This window comes from Oncorhynchus tshawytscha, linkage group LG02 (assembly GCF_018296145.1).
Source record: "Oncorhynchus tshawytscha isolate Ot180627B linkage group LG02, Otsh_v2.0, whole genome shotgun sequence".
Lineage (NCBI taxonomy): Eukaryota > Metazoa > Chordata > Actinopteri > Salmoniformes > Salmonidae > Oncorhynchus > Oncorhynchus tshawytscha.
In genome coordinates, this window is record NC_056430.1 from 11,084,193 (window position 1) to 11,108,238 (window position 24,046).

General features: G+C 44.0%; 1 protein-coding gene across 2 annotated transcripts in view; it reads left to right on the forward strand.

Annotated features, from left to right (window-relative positions):
* Nucleotides 1-23,625, forward strand: part of LOC112263172 (rho GTPase-activating protein 40) — a 48,134-nt gene extending 24,509 nt beyond the window's left edge. For both annotated transcript variants that reach the window (XM_042330176.1, XM_042330175.1), the window contains exons 10-15: nt 6,943-7,025; nt 7,604-7,909; nt 16,620-16,763; nt 16,915-17,063; nt 18,291-18,358; nt 20,983-23,625. In XM_042330176.1, the coding sequence (XP_042186110.1) occupies nt 6,943-7,025; nt 7,604-7,909; nt 16,620-16,763; nt 16,915-17,063; nt 18,291-18,358; nt 20,983-21,098 (866 nt within the window). In that variant the 3' untranslated portion in view covers nt 21,099-23,625. The remainder of the gene's footprint in view (nt 1-6,942; nt 7,026-7,603; nt 7,910-16,619; nt 16,764-16,914; nt 17,064-18,290; nt 18,359-20,982) is intronic.
* Nucleotides 23,626-24,046: the final 421 nt, after the last annotated feature.

The window sequence follows — 24,046 nt, forward strand, 5'->3', positions numbered from 1 at the left end:
ATCCCTAACCTTAACCACTAACCTTAACCCCTAACCTTAACCCCTAACCGTAACCCTTAACCCCTAATCTATACAGTGCATTCTGAAAGTATTCAGACCCGTTGACTTTGTCCACATGTTGTTACGTTACAGCCTGATTCTAAAATGATTAAAAAACATGTTTCCCTCAACAATCTACACACAATACCCCATAATGACAAAGGGAAAATAGGTTTTTAGACATTTTCGCAAATGTATTCAAATTAAAGAAAATGAATACCTTATTCAAGTATTCAGACCCTTTACTATGAGACTCAAACTTGAGCTCAGGTGAATCCTATTTCCATTGACCATCCTTGAAATGATTCGACAACTTGGAGTCCACCTGTGTTAAATTCAATTGATTGGACATGATTTGGAAAGGCACACACCTGTCTATATAAGGTCCTACAATTAACAGTGCATGTCAGAGCAACAACCAAGCCATGAGGTGGAAAGAATTGTCCATAGAACTCCAAGACAGGATTGTGTCTAGGCACAGATCTGGGGAAGGGTACCAAAAAATGACTGCAGCACTGAAGGTCCCCAAGAACACAGTAGCCTCCATCATTCTTAAATGGAAGAAGTATGGAACCACCAAGACTCTTCCTAGAGCTGGCCACATGGCCAAACTGAGCAATCGGGGGAGAATGTCCTTGGTCAGACGGGGTAACCAAGAACCAGATGGTCACTCTGAAAGAACTCCAGAGTTCCTCCGTGGAGATGGGAGATGGGACTTTCCAGAAGGACAACAATCTCTGCAGTACTCCACCAATCAGGCCTTTATGGTAGAGTGGCCAGACAGAAGCCACTCTTCAGTAAAAGGCACATAAAAGCCTGCTTAGAGTTTGCCAAAATGCACTTAAAGGACTCAAACAATGAGAAACAAGATTCTCTGGTCTGATGAAACCAAGATTGAACTCTTTGGCCTGAATTCCAAGCATCACACCTGGAGGAAACCTGCCACCATCCCTATGGTGAAGCATGGTGGTGGCAGCATCATGCTCTGGGGATGTTTTTCAGCGGCAGCGACTGGGAGACTAGTCAGGATCGAGGGAAAGATGAACGGAGAAAAGTACAGAGCGATCCTTGATGAAAACCTGCTCCAGAGCGATCAGGACCTCAGACTGGGGCACAGGTTCACCTTCCAACAGGATAATGACCCTAAGCACACAGCCAAGACAACGAAGGAGTGCCTTCGGGACAAGTCTCTGAATGTCCTTGAGTGGCCCAGCCAGAGCCCGGACTTGAACCCGATCGAACATCTCTGGAGAGACCTGAAAATAGCTGTGCAGCGACACTCCCCATCCAACTTGACAGAGCTTGAGAGGATCTGCAGAGAAGAATGGGAGAAACTCCCCAAATAAAGGTGTGCCAAGCTTGTAGTGTCATACCTAAGAAGACTCATGGCTGTAATCGCTGCCAAAGGTGCTTCAACAAAGTACTGAGAAAAGGGTCTGAATACTCATGTAAATGTGATATTTTCGTTTTTATTTCTTTATACATTTGCAAAAATGTATAAAAACCTGTTTTTGCTTTGTCATTATGGGGTATTGTGTGTAGATTGATGAGGGGGAAAAACAATTTAATCCATTTTAGAATAAGGCTGTAACGCAACATAATGTGGTCAAAGTCAAAGGGTCTGAATACTTTCCAAATGCACTGTACCTAACCCTACCTTCTAACCCTAACCCTAACCCTAACCCCTAACCCTAACCCTAACCCTAACCCTAACCCTAACCCTAACCCTAACCCCTAACCCTACCTTCTAATCCTACCTTCTAACCCTAACCCTAACTTCTAACCCTAACCCTAACCCTAACCCTAACTTCTAAACCTAACCCTAACCCTAACTTCTAACCCTAAACCTAACTTCTAACCCTAACCCTAACCCTAACTTCTAACCCTAACCCTAACTTCTAACCCTAAACCTAACTTCTAACCCTAACTTCTAACCCTAAACCTAACTTCCAACCCTAACCCTAACTTCTAACCCTAACCCTAACTTCTAACCCTAACCCGAACCCTAACTTCTAACCCTAAACCTAACTTCTAACCCTAAACCTAACCCTAACCCTAACTTCTAACCCTAAACCTAACCCTAACTTCTAACCCTAACTTCTAACCCTAAACCTAATCCTAACCCTAACCCTAACTTCTAACCCTAAACCTAACTTCTAAACCTAAAATCAAATCAAATCAAATTTTATTTGTCACATACACATGGTTAGCAGATGTTAATGCGAGTGTAGCGAAATGCTTGTGCTTCTAGTTCCGACAATGCAGTAATAACGAACAAGTAATCTAACTAACAATTCCAAAAAAACGACTGTCTTATACACAGTGTAAGGGGATAAGGAATATGTACAGAAGGATATATGAATGAGTGATGGTACAGAGCAGCATAGGCAAGATACAGTAGATGATATCGAGTACAGTATATACATATGAGATGAGTATGTAAACCAAGTGGCATAGTTAAAGTGGCTAGTGATACATGTATTACATAAGGATGCAGTCGATGATATAGAGTACAGTATCTACGTATGCATATGAGATGAATAATGTAGGGTAAGTAACATTATATAAGGTAGCATTGTTTAAAGTGGCTAGTGATATATTTACATCATTTCCCATCAATTCCCATTATTAAAGTGGCTGGAGTAGAGTCAGTGTCATTGACAGTGTGTTGGCAGTAGCCACTCAATGTTAGTGGTGGCTGTTTAACAGTCTGATGGCCTTGAGATAGAAGCTGTTTTTCAGTCTCTCGGTCCCAGCTTTGATGCACCTGTACTGACCTCGCCTTCTGGATGACAGCGGGGTGAACAGGCAGTGGCTCGGGTGGTTGATGTCCTTGATGATCTTTATGGCCTTCCTGTAGCATCGGGTGGTGTAGGTGTCCTGGAGGGCAGGTAGTTTGCCCCCGGTGATGCGTTGTGCAGACCTCACTACCCTCTGGAGAGCCTTACGGTTGAGGGCGGTGCAGTTGCCATACCAGGCGGTGATACAGCCCGCCAGGATGCTCTCGATTGTGCATCTGTAGAAGTTTGTGAGTGCTTTTGGTGACAAGCCGAATTTCTTCAGCCTCCTGAGGTTGAAGAGGCGCTGCTGCGCCTTCCTCACGATGCTGTCTGTGTGAGTGGACCAATTCAGTTTGTCTGTGATGTGTATGCCGAGGAACTTAAAACTTGCTACCCTCTCCACTACTGTTCCATCGATGTGGATGGGGGTGTTCCCTCTGCTGTTTCCTGAAGTCCACAATCATCTCCTTAGTTTTGTTGACGTTGAGTGTGAGGTTATTTTCCTGACACCACACTCCGAGGCCCTCACCTCCTCCCTGTAGGCCGTCTCGTCGTTGTTGGTAATCAAGCCTACCACTGTTGTGTCGTCCGCAAACTTGATGATTGAGTTGGAGGCGTGCATGGCCACGCAGTCGTGGGTGAACAGGGAGTACAGGAGAGGGCTCAGAACGCACCCTTGTGGGGCCCCAGTGTTGAGGATCAGCGGGGAGGAGATGTTGTTGCCTACCCTCACCACCTGGGGCGGCCCGTCAGGAAGTCCAGTACCCAGTTGCACAGGGCGGGGTCGAGACCCAGGGTCTCGAGCTTGATGACGAGCTTGGAGGGTACTATGGTGTTGAATGCCGAGCTGTAGTCGATGAACAGCATTCTCACATAGGTATTCCTCTTGTCCAGATGGGTTAGGGCAGTGTGCAGTGTGGTTGAGATTGCATCGTCTGTGGACCTATTTGGGCGGTAAGCAAATTGGAGTGGGTCAAGGGTGTCAGGTAGGGTGGAGGTGATATGGTCCTTGACTAGTCTCTCAAAGCACTTCATGATGACGGATGTGAGTGCTACGGGGCGGTAGTCGTTTAGCTCAGTTACCTTAGCTTTCTTGGGAACAGGAACAATGGTGGCCCTCTTGAAGCATGTGGGAACAGCAGACTGGTATAGGGATTGATTGAATATGTCCGTAAACACACCGGCCAGCTGGTCTGCGCATGCTCTGAGGGCGCGGCTGGGGATGCCGTCTGGGCCTGCAGCCTTGCGAGGGTTAACACGTTTAAATGTCTTACTCACTTCGGCTGCAGTGAAAGAGAGACCGCATGTTTTCGTTGCAGGCCGTGTCAGTGGCACTGTATTGTCCTCAAAGCGGGCAAAAAAGTTATTTAGTCTGCCTGGGAGCAAGACATCCTGGTCCGTGACTGGGCTGGGTTTCTTCCTGTAGTCCGTGATTGACTGTAGACCCTGCCACATGCCTCTTGTGTCTGAGCCGTTGAATTGAGATTCTACTTTGTCTCTGTACTGGCGCTTAAATACCCTAAATTCTAATCCTAAACCTAACCCTAACCCTAACTTCTAACCCTAACTTCTAACCCTAAACCTAACCCTAACCCTAACCCTAACCCTAACCCTAACCCTAAACCTAACCCTAACCCTAACTTCTAACCCTAACCCTAACTTCTAACCCTAAACCTAACTTCTAACCCTAACTTCTAACCCTAAACCTAACCCTAACCCTAACTTCTAACCCTAAACCTAACCCTAACTTCTAACCCTAACTTCTAACCCTAAACCTAACCCTAACCCTAACTTCTAACTCTGAACCTAACCCTAACCCTAACTTCTAACCCTAACTTCTAACCCTAAACCTAACCCTAACTTCTAACCCTAAACCTAACCCTAACTTCTAACCCTAACCCTAACTTCTAACCCTAACCCTAACCCTAACCCTAACCTAACCCTAAACCCTAACCCTAACCCCTAACCCTAACTTCTAACCCTAACCCTAACTTCTAACCCTAAACCTAACCCTAACCCTAACTTCTAACCCTAAACCTAACCCTAACCCTAACTTCTAACCCTAACCCTAACTTCTAACCCTAACCCTAACCCTAACCCTAACTTCTAACCCTAAACCTAACCCTAACTTCTAACCCTAAACCTAACCCTAACCCTAACTTCTAACCCTAAACCTAACCCTAACTTAACCTAACCCTAACCCTAACTTCTAACCCTAAACCTAACCCTAAACCTAACTTCTAACCCTGAACCTAACCCTAACCCTAACTTCTAACCCTAACATCTAACCCTAAACCTAACCCTAACTTCTAACCCTAAACCTAACCCTAACTTCTAACCCTAACCCTAACTTCTAACCCTAACCCTAACCCTAACTTCTAACCCTAAACTGAACCCTAACCCTAACTTCTAACCCTAAACCTAACCCTAACTTCTAACCCTAAATCTAACCCTAACTTCTAACCCTAAACCTAGCCCTAACCCCAACCCTAACTTCTAACCCTAAACCTAACCCTAACTTCTAACCGTAAACCTAACCCTAACTTCTAACTAACAACCCTAAACCTAACCCTAAACCTAACCCTAACTTCTAACCCTAAACCTAACCCTAACTTCTAACCCTAAACCTAACCCTAACCCTAAACCTAACCCTAACTTCTAACCCTAAACCTAACCCTAACTTCTAACCCTAAACCTAACCCTAACCCTAACCCTAACCCTAAACCTAACCCTAACTTCTAAACCTAACCCTAACTTCTAAACCTAACCCTAACCCTAAACCTAACCCTAACTTCTAACCCTAAACCTAACCCCTGAGCCTAAAATGTCCCGACAAATTGTCCTTGTTTTGTCCTTGTTTTACTATCCTTGTGAGGACTTCTGGTGCCCTCTCTCTCTCTCTACTCCCCCATCCTCCTCTCTCTCTCTCTCTCTCTCTCTCTACTCCCCCATCCTCCTCTCTCTCTCTCTACTCCCCCATCCTCCTCTCCCTCTCTACTCCCCCATCCTCCTCTCTCTCTCTCTACTCCCCTATCCTCCTCTCTCTCTCTCTCTCTCTACTCCCCCATCCTCCTCTCTCTCTCTTTGCTCCCAGCCAGGGGTGAAATTCGAGCATTTATCTGTAACATCCAGCCCTGGTGTCTCCTAGCAACATTGCATGGATCATTTAGCTGCCCATGCTCTAGTTTCCCAAATTACCATGTGTGTGTGTGTGTGTCTGCATTCAACCAAATGTCACTCTACTACTACACACTTCTTTAAACTCAACCATATCAATAGCACGTTTAATGAAAACACACACACACACGCACACACACACACACACACACACTCATCTCCTATGACTGCCCAGTCACACAGCCATGCATGACGTACAGATCTAAGTCTAGGTCTCCTTACTGTATCGGCAGCAGAACGAGGTGCTAATCTTTTATGTCCATACTACTTAGAGGTCTAATGAAGATAAACAACACGATAGCCTTTAAGCTGCTCGTCTGAATCTGCTATTGTCATGCCCTGACCTTAGAGATCCTTTTTATGTCTCTATTTGGTTTGGTCAGGGTGTGATTTGGGGTGGTTGTTCTATTATTTGTATTTCTATGTTTTGGCCGGGTAGGGTTCTCAATCAGGGACAGCTGTCTATCGTTGTGAGAACCATACTTAGGCAGCCCTTTTTCCCCACCTATCTTTGTGGGAAGTTGACTTTGTTTATGGCACGTAGCCTTTAGCTTCACGGTTTGTTTTGTAGTGTTTATTGTTTTTGTTCGGGGTCTTTTCTAATAAAAAGAATAAGTACGCTCACGACGCTGCACCTTGGTCCTCTTCAGTCAACGGCTGTGACAGCTATACTATTAATAATGCCACTTCCTGTACAGTTTTAATGCCATTAAATAAATGACAGAATGATTAAAGTAATAAGTAGCTTGTGATGTGAATATGAAACTTTAGACACGTCTTCTTTACATTAGATTAATGATGAATGTGAAACCTAATAGCTTCCTGTCAGAGTCATTCATCTCTACAGATCAGATTATGGTTGGGCCAAAGGAAATGAAATGAGTGTGTGTTGATCCTTCATACCCCTGTTGTCTGTTCTGTCTTTCCCCTTCCTCCTGCTCTACAGACATCCCTGAGCTGAAACAGAAGCTACACGTTCTGAACCTCCTCATCCTCCTACTGCCTGAACCCAACAGAAACACACTCAAGGTATTCTGTGAGACTCCAAATGATTCCATGACCATGACGTAACCAGATGGCTATAGCGATGCACTTTAAATCTCCACTTCTTCTGTATAATGTATTACATCTCAAACCTCCACACGTACATCTTGTAGGTGATGCATTAATGAGTCATATATCTCTTATATAATATAATGTGTTAACTCCTCCACGTATGGTAGGAGGTAATGGCATGAGAGGGCACTCTCAGCACCTTGATGAGTTGTTCTGCTCTTATGTAACTAGCTTGTGCTCTTGTTCACGTATGCGGAATAAATAATCGTGACTACTTGAATACTTTCACATTACTAGGTTGCCTTTAAGATGACATCATCATGGATGACTGTAGGTGTCTGGTCTGATTCAACATTTCAGAGCCTTTGTCCCTCTGTTGATGACACAGAATAACATTGTCAGAAAAACACTTCAGCCACCGTCATCGTTCAATCTTACGAAGAGAAAACATGTATTACTGATAGAGGGGCTCACTGTAAAACAGGTCTCCTCTCCTTTTAAAGCACATTTCTGCGGGAACAGACAATAAAGGCTCCTTCTCCTCTCTGCAGGCTCTGTTGGAGTTTCTTTCCAAGGTAGTCTCCAGAGAGAGGAGGAACCGTATGAACCTGTGGGCCGTGTCCACCATCATGGCCCCCAACCTGTTCCTGTTCCTCCACAAGGCCGTACCCACCCGCCTCACTGACGGGGGGCCAGGGGAGGAGAAAGGACATGCTGAGAAGGCCCCCAACCTGTTCCTCCACAAGGCCGCACCCTCTCGCCTCACTGACGGGGGGCCAGGGGAAGAGAAAGGACATGCTGAGAAGGCTGCTGACATCATGAGGCTACTCATACGCTACCAGGACCTGCTCTGGACCGTAAGTAAAAACTTCAGGCTACCAACAACACTTTTCATTTAAGTATTTATTTACCAATAGAAACATCAGAGCTTGGTTGGGTTTGTAGCAAGGGCACGGGAAGCAGGGGTGCAGCAGCGTCCCCTGGTGGTAAGATTGTAAAATTACACGAGGGAGTTAGCTAGCACACCAGAGTCCCAGACCATTCTAAATGACACAGTAGCAGTTAGGGGTGTATAACTCATTCTAAATGACACAGTAGCAGTTAGGGGTGTTTAACTCATTCTAAATGACACAGTAGCAATTAGGGGGGGTTAACTCATTCTAAATGACACAGTAGCAGTTAAGGGGTTTAACTCATTCTAAATGACACAGTAGCAGTTAGGGGTGTTTAACCCATTCTAAATGACACAGTAGCAGTTAGGGGTGTATAACTCATTCTAAATGACACAGTAGCAGTTAGGGGTGTTTAACTCATTCTAAATGACATACTAGCAGTTAGTTTTTTAAAAACTCATTCTAAATTACACACTAGCAGTTAGGGGGGTTTAACTCCTTCTAAATTAAAACTAGCAGTTAGGGGGGTTTAACTAATTCTAAATTAAAACTAGCAGTTAGGGGGGTTTAACTCATTCCAAATTAAAACTAGCAGTTAGGGGTTTAACTAATTCTAAATTAAAACTAGCAGTTAGGGGGTTTAACTCATTCCAAATTAAAACTAGCAGTTAGGGGGTTTAACTCATTCTAAATTAAAACTAGCAGTTAGGGGGTTTAACTCATTCTAAATTAAAACTAGCAGTTAGGGGGTTTAACTCATTCTAAATTAAAACTAGCAGTTCGGGGTTTTAACCCATTCTAAATGAAAACTAGCAGTTCGGGGTTTTAACCCATTCTAAATTAAAACTAGCAGTTCGGGGGTTTTAACCCATTCTAAATTAAAACTAGCAGTTCGGGGTTTTAACCCATACTAAATTAAAACTAGCAGTTAAACTAGCAGGGGGGTTTTAACCCATACTAAATTAAAACTAGCAGTTCGGGGGTTTTAACCCATACTAAATTAAAACTAGCAGTTCAGGGGGTTTTAACCCATACTAAATTAAAACTAGCAGTTCGGGGGTTTTAACCCATACTAAATTAAAACTAGCAGTTCGGGGTTTTAACCCATACTAAATTAAAACTAGCAGTTCGGGGGTTTTAACCCATACTAAATTAAAACTAGCAGTTCGGGGTTTTAACCCATACTAAATTAAAACTAGCAGTTCGGGGTTTTAACCCATTCTAAATTAAAACTAGCAGTTCGGGGGTTTTAACCCATTCTAAATTAAAACTAGCAGTTCGGGGTTTTAACCCATACTAAATTAAAACTATCAGTTCGGGGGTTTTAACCCATACTAAATTAAAACTAGCAGTTCGGGGGTTTTAACCCATTCTAAATTAAAACTAGCAGTTCGGGGGTTTTAACCCATTCTAAATTAAAACTAGCAGTTCGGGGGTTTTAACCCATACTAAATTAAAACTAGCAGTTCAGTAGCAGGGGGTTTTAACTCATTCTAAATGACACAGTAGCAGTTCGGGGGGTTTTAACCCATACTAAATGACACAGTAGCAGTTAGGGGTTTTAACTCATTTTTAACTCATTCTAAATGACACAGTAGCAGTTAGGGGGGTTTTAACCCATACTAAATGACACAGTAGCAGTTAGGGGTGTTTAACTCATTCTAAATGACACAGTAGCAGTTCGGGGGTTTTAACTCATACTAAATGACACAGTAGCAGTTCGGGGGTTTTAACCCATACTAAATGACACAGTAGCAGTTAGGGGTTTTAACTCATTCTAAATGACACAGGGGTTTTAACTCATTCTAAATGACACAGTAGCAGTTCGGGGGTTTTAACTCATTCTAAATGACACAGTAGCAGTTAGGGGGTTTTAACTCATTCTAAATGACACAGTAGCAGTTGACACAGTAGCAGGGGGGTTTTAACTCATTCTAAATGACACAGTAGCAGTTAGGGGTTTTAACTCATTCTAAATGACACAGTAGCAGTTAGGGGTTTTAACTCATTCTAAATGACACAGTAGCAGTTAGGGGTTTTAACTCATACTAAATGACACAGTAGCAGTTCAGTAGCAGGGGTTTTAACCCATTCTAAATGACACAGTAGCAGTTAGGGGTTTTAACTCATTCTAAATGACACAGTAGCAGTTAGGGGTTTTAACTCATTCTAAATGACACAGTAGCAGTTCGGGGGGTTTTAACTCATTCTAAATGACACAGTAGCAGTTAGGGGGGTTTAACTCATTCTAAATGACACAGTAGCAGTTAGGGGTGTTTAACCCATTCTAAATGACACAGTAGCAGTTCGGGGGTTTAACTCATTCTAAATGACACAGTAGCAGTTAGGGGTGTTTAACTCATTCTAAATGACACAGTAGCAGTTAGGGGTGTTTAACCCATACTAAATGACACAGTAGCAGTTAGGGGTGTTTAACCCATACTAAATGACACAGTAGCAGTTAGGGGTGTTTAACCCATACTAAATGACACAGTAGCAGTTAGGGGGTTTAACTCATTCTAAATGACACAGTAGCAGTTAGGGGGTTTAACTCATTCTAAATGACACAGTAGCAGTTCGGGGTTTTTAACTCATTCTAAATGACACAGTAGCAGTTAGGGGTGTTTAACTCATTCTAAATGACACAGTAGCAGTTAGGGGGGTTTAACTCATTCTAAATGACACAGTAGCAGTTAGGGGGTTTAACTCATTCTAAATGACACAGTAGCAGTTAGGGGGTTTAACTCATTCTAAATGACACAGTAGCAGTTAGGGGGTTTAACTCATTCTAAATGACACATTAGCAGTTAGGGGTGTTTAACTCATTCTAAATGACACAGTAGCAGTTAGGGGGTTTAACTCATTCTAAATGACACAGTAGCAGTTAGGGGGTTTAACTCATTCTAAATGACACAGTAGCAGTTAGGGGGTTTAACTCATTCTAAATGACACAGTAGCAGTTAGGGGGTTTAACTCATTCTAAATGACACAGTAGCAGTTAGGGGGTTTAACTCATTCTAAATGACACAGTAGCAGTTAGGGGGTTTAACTCATTCTAAATGACACAGTAGCAGTAAATAGTAGCAGTTAGGGGTTTAACTCATTCTAAATGACACAGTAGCAGTTAGGGGTGTTTAACTCATTCTAAATGACACAGTAGCAGTTAGGGGGTGTATAACTCATTCTAAATGACACAGTAGCAGTTAGGGGGTTTTAACTCATTCTAAATGACACAGGGTGTTTAACTCATTCTAAATGACACAGTAGCAGTTCGGGGGTGTTTAACTCATTCTAAATGACACAGTAGCAGTTAGGGGGTTTAACTCATTCTAAATGACACAGTAGCAGTTAGGGGGTTTAACTCATTCTAAATGACACAGTAGCAGTTAGGGGGTTTAACTCATTCTAAATGACACAGTAGCAGTTAGGGGGTTTAACTCATTCTAAATGACACAGTAGCAGTTAGGGGGTTTAACTCATTCTAAATGACACAGTAGCAGTTCGGGGGGTTTAACTCATTCTAAATGACACAGTAGCAGTTCGTTTTTTTTAACTCATTCTAAATGACACAGTAGCAGTTAGTAGCAGTTCGGGGGGTTTAACTCATTCTAAATGACACAGTAGCAGTTAGGGGTTTAACTCATTCTAAATGACACAGTAGCAGTTAGGGGTGTTTAACATTCTAAATGACACAGTAGCAGTTAGGGGGGTTTAACTCATTCTAAATGACACAGTAGCAGTTAGGGGGGTTTAACTCATTCTAAATGACACAGTAGCAGTTAGGGGGTTTAACTCATTCTAAATGACACAGTAGCAGTTAGGGGGTTTAACTCATTCTAAATGACACAGTAGCAGTTAGGGGGTTTAACTCATTCTAAATGACACAGTAGCAGTTAGGGGGTTTAACTCATTCTAAATGACACAGTAGCAGTTAGTTAGGGGGGTTTAACTCATTCTAAATGACACAGTAGCAGTTAGCAGGGGGTTTAACTCATTCTAAATGACACAGTAGCAGTTAGGGGGTTTAACTCATTCTAAATGACACAGTAGCAGTTAGGGGGTTTAACTCATTCTAAATGACACAGTAGCAGTTAGGGGGGTTTAACTCATTCTAAATGACACAGTAGCAGTTAGGGGGTTTAACTCATTCTAAATGACACAGTAGCAGTTAGGGGGTTTAACTCATTCTAAATGACACAGTAGCAGTTAGGGGGTTTAACTCATTCTAAATGACACAGTAGCAGTTAGGGGGGTTTAACTCATTCTAAATGACACAGTAGCAGTTAGGGGTTTAACTCATTCTAAATGACACAGTAGCAGTTAGGGGGTTTTAACTCATTCTAAATGACACAGTAGCAGTTCGGGGGGTTTAACTCATTCTAAATGACACAGTAGCAGTTAGGGGGGTTTAACTCATTCTAAATGACACAGTAGCAGTTCGGGGGGTTTAACTCATTCTAAATGACACAGTAGGGGGTTTAACTCATTCTAAATGACACAGTAGCAGTTAGGGGGTTTAACTCATTCTAAATGACACAGTAGCAGTTAGGGGGTTTAACTCATTCTAAATGACACAGTAGCAGTTAGGGGGTTTAACTCATTCTAAATGACACAGTAGCAGTTAGGGGGTTTAACTCATTCTAAATGACACAGTAGCAGTTAGGGGGTTTAACTCATTCTAAATGACACAGTAGCAGTTAGGGGGTTTAACTCATTCTAAATGACACAGTAGCAGTTAGGGGGGTTTAACTCATTCTAAATGACACAGTAGCAGTTAGCAGGGGGTTTAACTCATTCTAAATGACACAGTAGCAGTTAGGGGGTTTAACTCATTCTAAATGACACAGTAGCAGTTAGGGGGTTTAACTCATTCTAAATGACACAGTAGCAGTTAGGGGGGTTTTAACTCATTCTAAATGACACAGTAGCAGTTAGGGGGGGTTTAACTCATTCTAAATGACACAGTAGCAGTTAGGGGGTTTAACTCATTCTAAATGACACAGTAGCAGTTAGGGGTGTTTAACTCATTCTAAATGACACAGTAGCAGTTAGGGGGTTTAACTCATTCTAAATGACACAGTAGCAGTTAGGGGGGTTTAACTCATACTAAATGACACAGTAGCAGTTAGGGGGTTTAACTCATACTAAATGACACAGTAGCAGTTAGGGGGTTTAACTCATTCTAAATGACACAGTAGCAGTTAGGGGGGTTTAACTCATTCTAAATGACACAGTAGCAGTTAGGGGGTTTAACTCATTCTAAATGACACAGTAGCAGTTAGGGGGTTTAACTCATTCTAAATGACACAGTAGCAGTTAGGGGGTTTAACTCATTCTAAATGACACAGTAGCAGTTAGTTAGGGGGTTTAACTCATTCTAAATGACACAGGGGTTTAACTCATTCTAAATGACACAGTAGCAGTTAGGGGGTTTAACTCATTCTAAATGACACAGTAGCAGTTAGGGGGTTTTTAACTCATTCTAAATGACACAGTAGCAGTTGGGGGGTTTAACTCATTCTAAATGACACAGTAGCAGTTAGGGGTGTTTAACTCATTCTAAATGACACAGTAGCAGTTAGGGGTGTTTAACTCATTCTAAATGACACAGTAGCAGTTAGGGGGGTTTAACTCATTCTAAATGACACAGTAGCAGTTAGGGGTGTTTAACTCATTCTAAATGACACAGTAGCAGTTCAGGGGGTTTAACTCATTCTAAATGACACAGTAGCAGTTAGTAGCAGGGGTTTAACTCATTCTAAATGACACAGTAGCAGTTAGCAGGGGGTTTAACTCATTCTAAATGACACAGTAGCAGTTAGGGGGTTTAACTCATTCTAAATGACACAGTAGCAGTTAGGGGGTTTAACTCATTCTAAATGACACAGTAGCAGTTAGGGGGTTTAACTCATTCTAAATGACACAGTAGCAGTTAGGGGGTTTAACTCATTCTAAATGACACAGTAGCAGTTAAATGACACAGTAGCAGGGTTTACTCTCTAAATGACTAAATGACACAGTAGCAGTTAGCAGGGGGTTTAACTCATACTAAATGACACAGTAGCAGTTAGGGGTTTAACTCATTCTAAATGACACAGTAGCAGTTAGGGGGTTTAACTCATTCTAAATGACACAGTAGCAGTTAGGGGGTTTAACTCATTCTAAATGACACAGTAGCAGTTAGGGGGTTTAACTCATTCTAAATGACACAGTAGCAGTTAGGGGGTTTAACTCATTCTAAATGACACAGTAGCAGTTCAGGGGGTTTAACTCATTCTAAATGACACAGTAGCAGTTAGGGGGTTTAACTCATTCTAAATGACACAGTAGCAGTTAGGGGGGTTTAACTCATTCTAAATGACACAGTAGCAGTTAGGGGTGTTTAACTCATTCTAAATGACACAGTAGCAGTTAGGGGGGTTTAACTCATTCTAAATGACACAGTAGCAGTTAGGGGGGTTTAACTCATTCTAAATGACACAGTAGCAGTTAGGGGTGTTTAACTCATTCTAAATGACACAGTAGCAGTTAGGGGGTTTAACTCATTCTAAATGACACAGTAGCAGTTAGGGGTGTTTAACTCATTCTAAATGACACAGTAGCAGTTAGGGGGTTTAACTCATTCTAAATGACACAGTAGCAGTTAGCAGGGGGTTTAACTCATTCTAAATGACACAGTAGCAGTTAGGGGGTTTAACTCATACTAAATGACACAGTAGCAGTTAGGGGGGTTTAACTCATTCTAAATGACACAGTAGCAGTTAGGGGGTTTAACTCATTCTAAATGACACAGTAGCAGTTAGGGGGGTTTAACTCATTCTAAATGACACAGTAGCAGTTAGGGGTTTAACTCATTCTAAATGACACAGTAGCAGTTAGGGGGTTTAACTCATTCTAAATGACACAGTAGCAGTTAGGGGGGTTTAACTCATTCTAAATGACACAGTAGCAGTTAGGGGGTTTAACTCATACTAAATGACACAGTAGCAGTTAGGGGGTTTAACTCATTCTAAATGACACAGTAGCAGTTAGGGGGTTTAACTCATTCTAAATGACACAGTAGCAGTTAGGGGGTTTAACTCATTCTAAATGACACAGTAGCAGTTAGGGGGGTTTAACTCATTCTAAATGACACAGTAGCAGTTAGGGGGGTTTAACTCATTCTAAATGACACAGTAGCAGTTATGGGGGGTTTAACTCATTCTAAATGACACAGTAGCAGTTAGCAGGGGGTTTAACTCATTCTAAATGACACAGTAGCAGTTAGGGGGTTTAACTCATTCTAAATGACACAGTAGCAGTTAGGGGTTTAACTCATTCTAAATGACACAGTAGCAGTTAGGGGTGTTTAACTCATTCTAAATGACACAGTAGCAGTTAGGGGGTTTAACTCATACTAAATGACACAGTAGCAGTTAGGGGGTTTAACTCATTCTAAATGACACAGTAGCAGTTAGGGGTTTAACTCATTCTAAATGACACAGTAGCAGTTAGGGGGTTTAACTCATTCTAAATGACACAGTAGCAGTTAGGGGGTTTAACTCATACTAAATGACACAGTAGCAGTTAGGGGGTTTAACTCATTCTAAATGACACAGTAGCAGTTAGCAGGGGGTTTAACTCATTCTAAATGACACAGTAGCAGTTAGGGGTTTAACTCATTCTAAATGACACAGTAGCAGTTAGGGGGGTTTAACTCATTCTAAATGACACAGTAGCAGTTAGGGGGTTTAACTCATTCTAAATGGGGTTTAACTCATTCTAAATGACACAGTAGCAGTTAGGGGGGTTTAACTCATTCTAAATGACACAGTAGCAGTTAGGGGTGTTTAACCCATACTAAATGACACAGTAGCAGTTAGGGGTGTTTAACTCATTCTAAATGACACAGTAGCAGTTAGGGGGGTTTAACTCATTCTAAATGACACAGTAGCAGTTAGGGGGGTTTAACTCATTCTAAATGACACAGTAGCAGTTCGGGGTGTTTAACTCATTCTAAATGACACAGTAGCAGTTAGGGGGGTTTAACTCATACTAAATGACACAGTAGCAGTTAGGGGGGTTTAACTCATACTAAATGACACAGTAGCAGTTAGGGGGTTTAACTCATTCTAAATGACACAGTAGCAGTTCGCAAAAAAAGCCTAAAATAAAAGAGAAACATGTATTATTCCAAATTTGCAGCTGGTGGTTGGAACATTTATTACCCTTCTTTAATCAACCTGTCTATTTTGAGTTTAAAATCATTTGAATTTTAGTGTAGCTTGTCCTGTTTGTGTGGGTCCCAACAGTTAAGATATGCTTTTAGAGGCAGTCATTGCTGGACAGCTAACGGGACCTTGTGTGTATGGTGAGCTGTCAGATCGATACTGAGTGAGAGTCACATAGCCTAACGGATGGGAAGGAGAGAACCAACACCCACGCCGAGGTCAGCCCCCCTCCCCTCCCCCGCTCAAACATCTTCCCGCAGCTATGGTGTGTGGGACACTCCCACCAATCTACCACCAACACTTACGTCCCTTTGCACAGCTTTTCTCTCTTACCGTTTACCCATCAGACAAACTATAGTGTGTATGCAAGGTTAAATCAAAAGCTAGGATGTACTCATGTAAAGGTTGACAACAAGATCATTGTAATGGCAAGTGGATGAATGAAATATCTTCCTCCATGGCAGATCCCTAACTTCCTGATGAGCCAGGTGCGTAAGCTGAATGAGAACAGTAACCGAAGGTACCAGTTCTACGATCGCCGCATCAAGAACCTGCTGAGGAAAATTCACCAGGACCGCAAGGATAAACCTGACAAGAACTCCTCCGAGGTAGCTGTTTTTCTAGAAACTACTAATACTTTTGTAACTTGCACTTACACTCAGACTTGTTTTCTCTCACTGGCTCTAATTTAGCATCTATTTTGATGGCATCTATTTCTCTCTCCTCTCCCCGTTCCCTCCCACCCCCCACCCCCACCAGCCATGTCGTACAGTAAAGATCCAGGTGGGAGAACTGATGAGCAGCACCATGGAGGTCAAGGTCAACATAAACTCTAGAGCATCAGACCTACTGGCTCAGTTCCACAGGCACCTCCACAGCTCTGACAACACCAAGGGCCTGCTCAAGAGGTACAGTACACTACAATCAATGAATCAATGCTTTTACCCAGCTGATCAGGGAAAACTCTGTCCTAGTGGTGATCTCTAAGCACACAGTAAAACCACTGAATCCCTGTCCTAGTGGTGACCTCTAAGCACACAGTAAAACCACTGATTCACTGTCCTAGTGGTGATCTCTAAGCACACAGTAAAACCACTGAATCCCTGTCCTAGTGGTGACCTCTAAGCACACAGTAAAACCACTGATTCACTGTCCTAGTGGTGATCTCTAAGCACACAGTAAAACCACTGAATCCCTGTCCTAGTGGTGACCTCTAAGCACACAGTAAAACCACTGAATCCCTGTCCAAGTGGTGACCTCTAAGCATACAGTAAAACCACTGATTCACTGTCCTAGTGGTGATCTCTAAGCATACAGTAAAACCACTGAATCCCTGTCCTAGTGGTGACCTCTAAGCATACAGTAAAACCACTGATTCACTGTCATAGTGGTGACCTCTAAGCACACAGTAAAACCACTGATTCACTGTCCTAGTGGTGACCTCTAAGCACACAGTAAAACCACTGATTCACTGTCCTAGTGGTGATCTCTAAGCACACAGTAAAACCACTGAATCCCTGTCCTAGTGGTGACCTCTAAGCATACAGTAAAACCACTGATTCACTGTCCTAGTGGTGATCTCTAAGCATACAGTAAAACCACTGAATCCCTGTCCTAGTGGTGACCTCTAAGCATACAGTAAAACCACTGATTCACTGTCCTAGTGGTGATCTCTAAGCACACAGTAAAACCACTGAATCCCTGTCCTAGTGGTGACCTCTAAGCACACAGTAAAACCACTGAATCCCTGTCCTAGTGGTGACCTCTAAGCACACAGTAAAACCACTGAATCCCTGTCCTAGTGGTGACCTCTAAGCATACAGTAAAACCACTGATTCACTGTCCTAGTGGTGACCTCTAAGCACACAGTAAAACCACTGATTCACTGTCCTAGTGGTGACCTCTAAGCACACAGTAAAACCACTGATTCACTGTCCTAGTGGTGACCTCTAAGCACACAGTAAAACCACTGAATCCCTGTCCTAGTGGTGACCTCTAAGCACACAGTAAACCCACTGCATAGAAAACCTTGCTTCAGAAATGCTACGTTGGCATTTCACTGAGCAGAAATTGAGAATGCTGAAGTTGACCGAATACATTGAATGAATAACAAGTCTGCCTGTTCTTTATCACAGGAACAGTTTGGTGAATGATTTGGGATCATACCTGGACTGTGCCATGTATGAAGTGGGAGGAAATATTGGTAGGTACCACAACACAAGCCTCCACCCCATACGCCAGTCTATCTACCAGCCTCCACCCCATACCCAGTCTATCTACCAGCCTCCACCCCATACCCAGTCTATCCACCAGCCTCCACCCCATACCCAGTCTATCCACCAGCCTCCACCCCATACCCAGTCTATCCACCAGCCTCCACCCCATACCCAGTCTATCCACCAGCCTCCACCCCATACCCAGTCTATCCACCAGTCTCCACCCCATACCCAGTCTATCCACCAGCCTCCACCCCATACCCAGTCTATCTACCAGCCTCCACCCCATACCCAGTCTATCTACCAGCCTCCACCCCATACCCAGTCTATCTACCAGCCTCCACCCCATACCCAGTCTATCTACCAGCCTCCACCCCATACCCAGTCTATCTACCAGCCTCCACCCCATACCCAGTCTATCTACCAGCCTCCACCCCATACCCAGACTATCTACCAGCCTCCACCCCATACCCAGTCTATCTACCAGCCTCCACCCCATACCCAGTCTATCTACCAGGCTCCACCCCATACCCAGTCTATCTACCAGCCTCCACCCCATACCCAGTCTATCTACCAGCCTCCACCCCATACCCAGTCTACCTACCAGCCTCCACCCCATACCCAGTCTATCCACCAGCCTCCACCCCATACCCAGTCTATCCACCAGCCTCCACCCCATACCCAGTCTATCCACCAGTCTCCACCCCATACCCAGGCTACCTACCAGCCTCCACCCCATACCCAGTCTATCCACCAGCCTCCACCCCATACCCAGTCTATCTACCAGCCTCCACCCCATACCCAGTCTATCTACCAGCCTCCACCCCATACCCAGTCTATCTACCAGCCTCCACCCCATACCCAGTCTATCTACCAGCCTCCACCCCATACCCAGTCTACCTACCAGCCTCCACCCCATACCCAGTCTATCCACCAGCCTCCACCCCATACCCAGTCTATCCACCAGCCTCCACCCCATACCCAGTCTATCCACCAGTCTCCACCCCATACCCAGTCTATCCACCAGCCTCCACCCCATACCCAGTCTATCTACCAGCCTCCACCCCATACCCAGACTATCTACCAGCCTCCACCCCATACCCAGTCTATCTACCAGCCTCCACCCCATACCCAGTCTATCTACCAGCCTCCACCCCATACCCAGTCTATCTACCAGCCTCCACCCCATACCCAGTCTACCTACCATCCTCCACCCCATACCCAGTCTATCTACCAGCCTCCACCCCATACCCAGGCTACCTACCAGCCTCCACCCCATACCCAGTCTATCCACCAGCCTCCACCCCATACCCAGTCTATCCACCAGCCTCCACCCCATACCCAGTCTATCCACCAGTCTCCACCCCATACCCAGTCTATCCACCAGCCTCCACCCCATACCCAGTCTATCTACCAGCCTCCACCCCATACCCAGTCTATCCACCAGCCTCCACCCCATACCCAGTCTATCCACCAGCCTCCACCCCATACCCAGACTATCTACCAGCCTCCACCCCATACCCAGTCTATCTACCAGCCTCCACCCCATACCCAGTCTATCTACCAGCCTCCACCCCATACCCAGTCTATCTACCAGCCTCCACCCCATACCCAGTCTATCTACCAGCCTCCACCCCATACCCAGTCTATCTACCAGCCTCCACCCCATACCCAGTCTATCCACCAGCCTCAACCCCATACCCAGTCTATCTACCAGCCTCCACCCCATACCCAGGCAAGCTCAATCAAGCACAGTTCAAAATGATTTCAAATAGACGTTGAATCCCGGTTTGCTGTAATCAGGCTGAGAGCCACATTAGAAGGTTACATGAGTGACTCTGACATGTGCATGTCTTTCTGCTGATTGAACTGATTACGCTGGCCAGGCCTTACGCAATGAACTGGAGAGTGAGGGGGGCTGAGAGAGGGTTAGGGGGAGTGGGCGAGAGAGGGGTAGAGGGGGGTGAGATAGGGGTAGAGGAGGGGAGAGAGAGAGAGGGAAACAGGGGATAGAGAAGGAGAGAGGGAGAAAAAGAGGGAGGGGAGAAGGAGAGAGAGGGGGGAAGAGAGGGGAGAGAAAGAGCGAGAGGGGGAGAAAGAGAGAGAGCATGAGAGCATGAGAGAGGGGGATAGAGAGGGGGGGAGAGGGGGGGAGCGAGAGGGAGAGAGGGGCATAGGGAGAGAGGGGGATAGAGAAAGAAGCAGAGCGGGGGAGAGAAAGAGAGGGGAGTTTGAGCGAGGAAGAGAGAGGGGGAGAGAAAGAGAGAGGGCGAGAGAGGAAGAGAAGGGGGAGGGGAGAGGGAGAGAAAGAGGGAGGGGGGGGAGCCAACGGTGTGCATCTGAAGTTATCAGAGCAGACAAATGCTTCCACATGTAGCTACTGCACTGTTATGTACTGGACCCAATCATTCACACGCCACTCATAATGTATGTGCATTCACGGACCAAAAACAAGGCAGAGTTTAAGTTTTTAGTTTCAAACTGTTTTCAATATCTCTCTCGCAGAAGAGATTTTATCTGAATGAGAATAACCTGTATAAAAACATGTTCCATTACAAAATCTGTCCGTCAGTATTGACTCTGCCTTGTGTTGTTCTGTTCTGTCCTGTAGGTGAGCACTGCTTGGACCCAGAGACCCATCTCCTGGACCTGTACAACAACAACCCCAGTGGAGAGTGGGTCATCAAACACAAACCGCTGACCACCAGTAAGGGACTGCAGATATAAGACAGTCGCAGGAGGAGGGAGAGACCAGCAGGGGGCTCCAAGAGCCAGCCAGAGGAGGAGGGAGAGACCAGCAGGGGGCTCCAAGAGCCAGCCAGAGGAGGAGGGAGACCAGGTGGAGTAGAGGAGAAGAGGATGCTGCCACCACAAACCACCTCAAGGCTGAGCCCTCTCTCTGCCCATTGCGGAGGAGACCAGACTAGGAGAAGTAAAGCAGCTACTGTGGAAAAACACCCCACCTCCAGACTTCAGGTGGAGGAGTGGCTGAGCTTGTGTCTCAGTCTGCTTCCTGGCTTGTCAGCTAAGCTCTCAGGCTCTCAGCCAATCACTTCCCAGCATCCGCAGAAGCCCAGATGGGAATCTGATGCAGCTGCCTCCGAGTCTCTCTTTCTTTCTCTCCCACTCTCTCTCCATTCCTTCTACTCATGCCATTTGATCACAAAGTAATAAGAGAGGCACATGCACAGTATATCTCTTTTCCTTGTTTGTCTATTTCTTTAATGTCACACAGAGGGAAAGTCAGGTACTCTGATGAACTGATGTAAGGGACAGGGACTCTTAGGTCCCTGTCCCTGATGGCTCTTGGCCTCTGATGGCTCTATAAGAGGCCCTAAACACAGGGGACAGAGGGCATAGTTCTCTCTAAGGGATCAAAGGTCAATCTCTAAGACATGATTACAGTACCCCTAAAGGGAACTGTTGTTTAAGACAGTGAAGCTGGACTTCAACCTTTCTGTTTGTTTTTTTTTTGTTTTTGAAGGATTTTATGAAGTATTGAATATCACGATGGATTGACTATTTATAATTGATTGGATGTATCTGTATGTATATGTATGTAGTCATTAATGTTCTCCTTGGAAATGGTTGAAAAGGTGTTTCTGATCGTAACATAACAGTCATGTAAGCTCACCCACTCTTTTCGGGGACTCTTTTCAGACAGTCTTCTTATTCTTGTAAATGTTTTGATCAGTTGTACTTTGCTGCGGTTCTGCATATTTATTCTCTCATCCTATTACCCATGTGTCATCACTTCTTCAGAGTACACTTTTATATGAAATCTATGAATAGTGTTTACACGTTTTGAGGAAGCTTGGACATTGCACCATCACATCAATATAAAGTATACACATGTTCTATATGACAGCCTATCATGAATTTACACATCTACAACATATCATGAATTTACACATCTACAACCTACCATGAATTTATACATCTACAACCTATCATGAATTTACACATCTACAACCTACCATGAATTTATACATCTACAACCTACCATGAATTCATACATCTACAAACTATCCTGAATTTACACATCTACAACCTACTATGAATTTACACATCTACAACCTACCATGAATTTACATATCTACAACCTACCATGAATTTACACATCTACAACCTACCATGAATTTATACATCTACAAACTATCCTGAATTTACACATCTACAACCTACTATGAATTTACACATCTACAATCTACCATGAATTTACACATCTACAACCTACCATGAATGTATGTTTAGCTACCAGTCTCCTCAGAAATGACAACAAGAATGTAACAAACTGCATAGATCTCATCTCAGTCACAGCAGTCATTGGTTCAGTCATTGGTTCAGTCATTGCTCAGTACAGAGTCAGAGCCACAGCCTTCTGTTCTATTGTGCTGCCATTTTAGGAGAGAGAACCGAGCAGCAGTGTAATGACAGCCAGCATCTATCACACGGTGTAATTCCCTGTCTGTCACACGACCTACTGATGCATCGTCACGGTGTATTGGTTCATGCAGTGGTTCATGCAGTGGTTCATGCATTGGTTCATGCAGTGGTTCATGTATTGGTTCATGCATTGGTTCATGCAGTGGTTCATGTATTGGTTCATGCAGTGGTTCATGTATTGGTTCATGTATTGGTTCATGCAGTGGTTCATGCATTGGTTCATGCATTGGTTCATGCAGTGGTTCATGCATTGGTTCATGCAGTGGTTCATGCAGTGGTTCATGCATTGGTTCATGCAGTGGTTCATGTATTGGTTCATGCATTGGTTCATGCAGTGGTTCATGTATTGGTTCATGCAGTGGTTCATGTATTGGTTCATGTATTGGTTCATGCAGTGGTTCATGCATTGGTTCATGCATTGGTTCATGCATTCCATGAACATTACCACAGAGGAGTCAGTTCTTCTGGTTGATAGAGAGGGTAATATCTGGGTGTTATTACGGATGTTATTATCTCTGTGTGTGTGTGTGTGTGTGTGTGTGTGTGTGTGTGTGTGTGTGTGTGTGTGTGTGTGTGTGTGTGCGTGCGTGCGTGCGCACGTGCATGTGTGTGTGTGTGTGCGTGTGTGTGTGTGTGCTTGCTTCATTACACAAGCCCAATTGGGTTGAGTCCTGAGTCCATGGCACAGTTCAGTACCCCGGTACAAAGCACTGATGGAACACACACACACACACACGGCCTTCTGCTGACGTTAATCAGTGGAACTAGGTCACCTCTAAAGCTCTGTTCTCCCTCAGGGAAGTAGTGACACTATACACCCCAGTCCACAGTACATGAGGAGATATTGATGCAAACACACACGCAAACAGCTGACCAATAACATGGGCCACATGTACAGCATGTGGAGAACTGACATATTGGAATGTTCAATGTTCCGTGTTTTCTACACTAGGACGTGACGTCAAAAACACATGTATGAGGAGTAATGGAAAATAGAGAAATGTATTTTACTGTAATAACCTGAGTAGACTGAATGTCTTCAATGAATGGACTTTGCTTTGTAATAATGTACTCACAATCAAATGCTACCGTAGTGCTCTGAAAGACATTTACCCTACTGTAGGTTACAATGCTAGTTCAGTATATATGGTTTAGAACCAAAACCCTGTATGGAATTACTGCACGCAGTAGGTGTATTTGTACTGTTTACAAAAGCAATTATTTTCTAC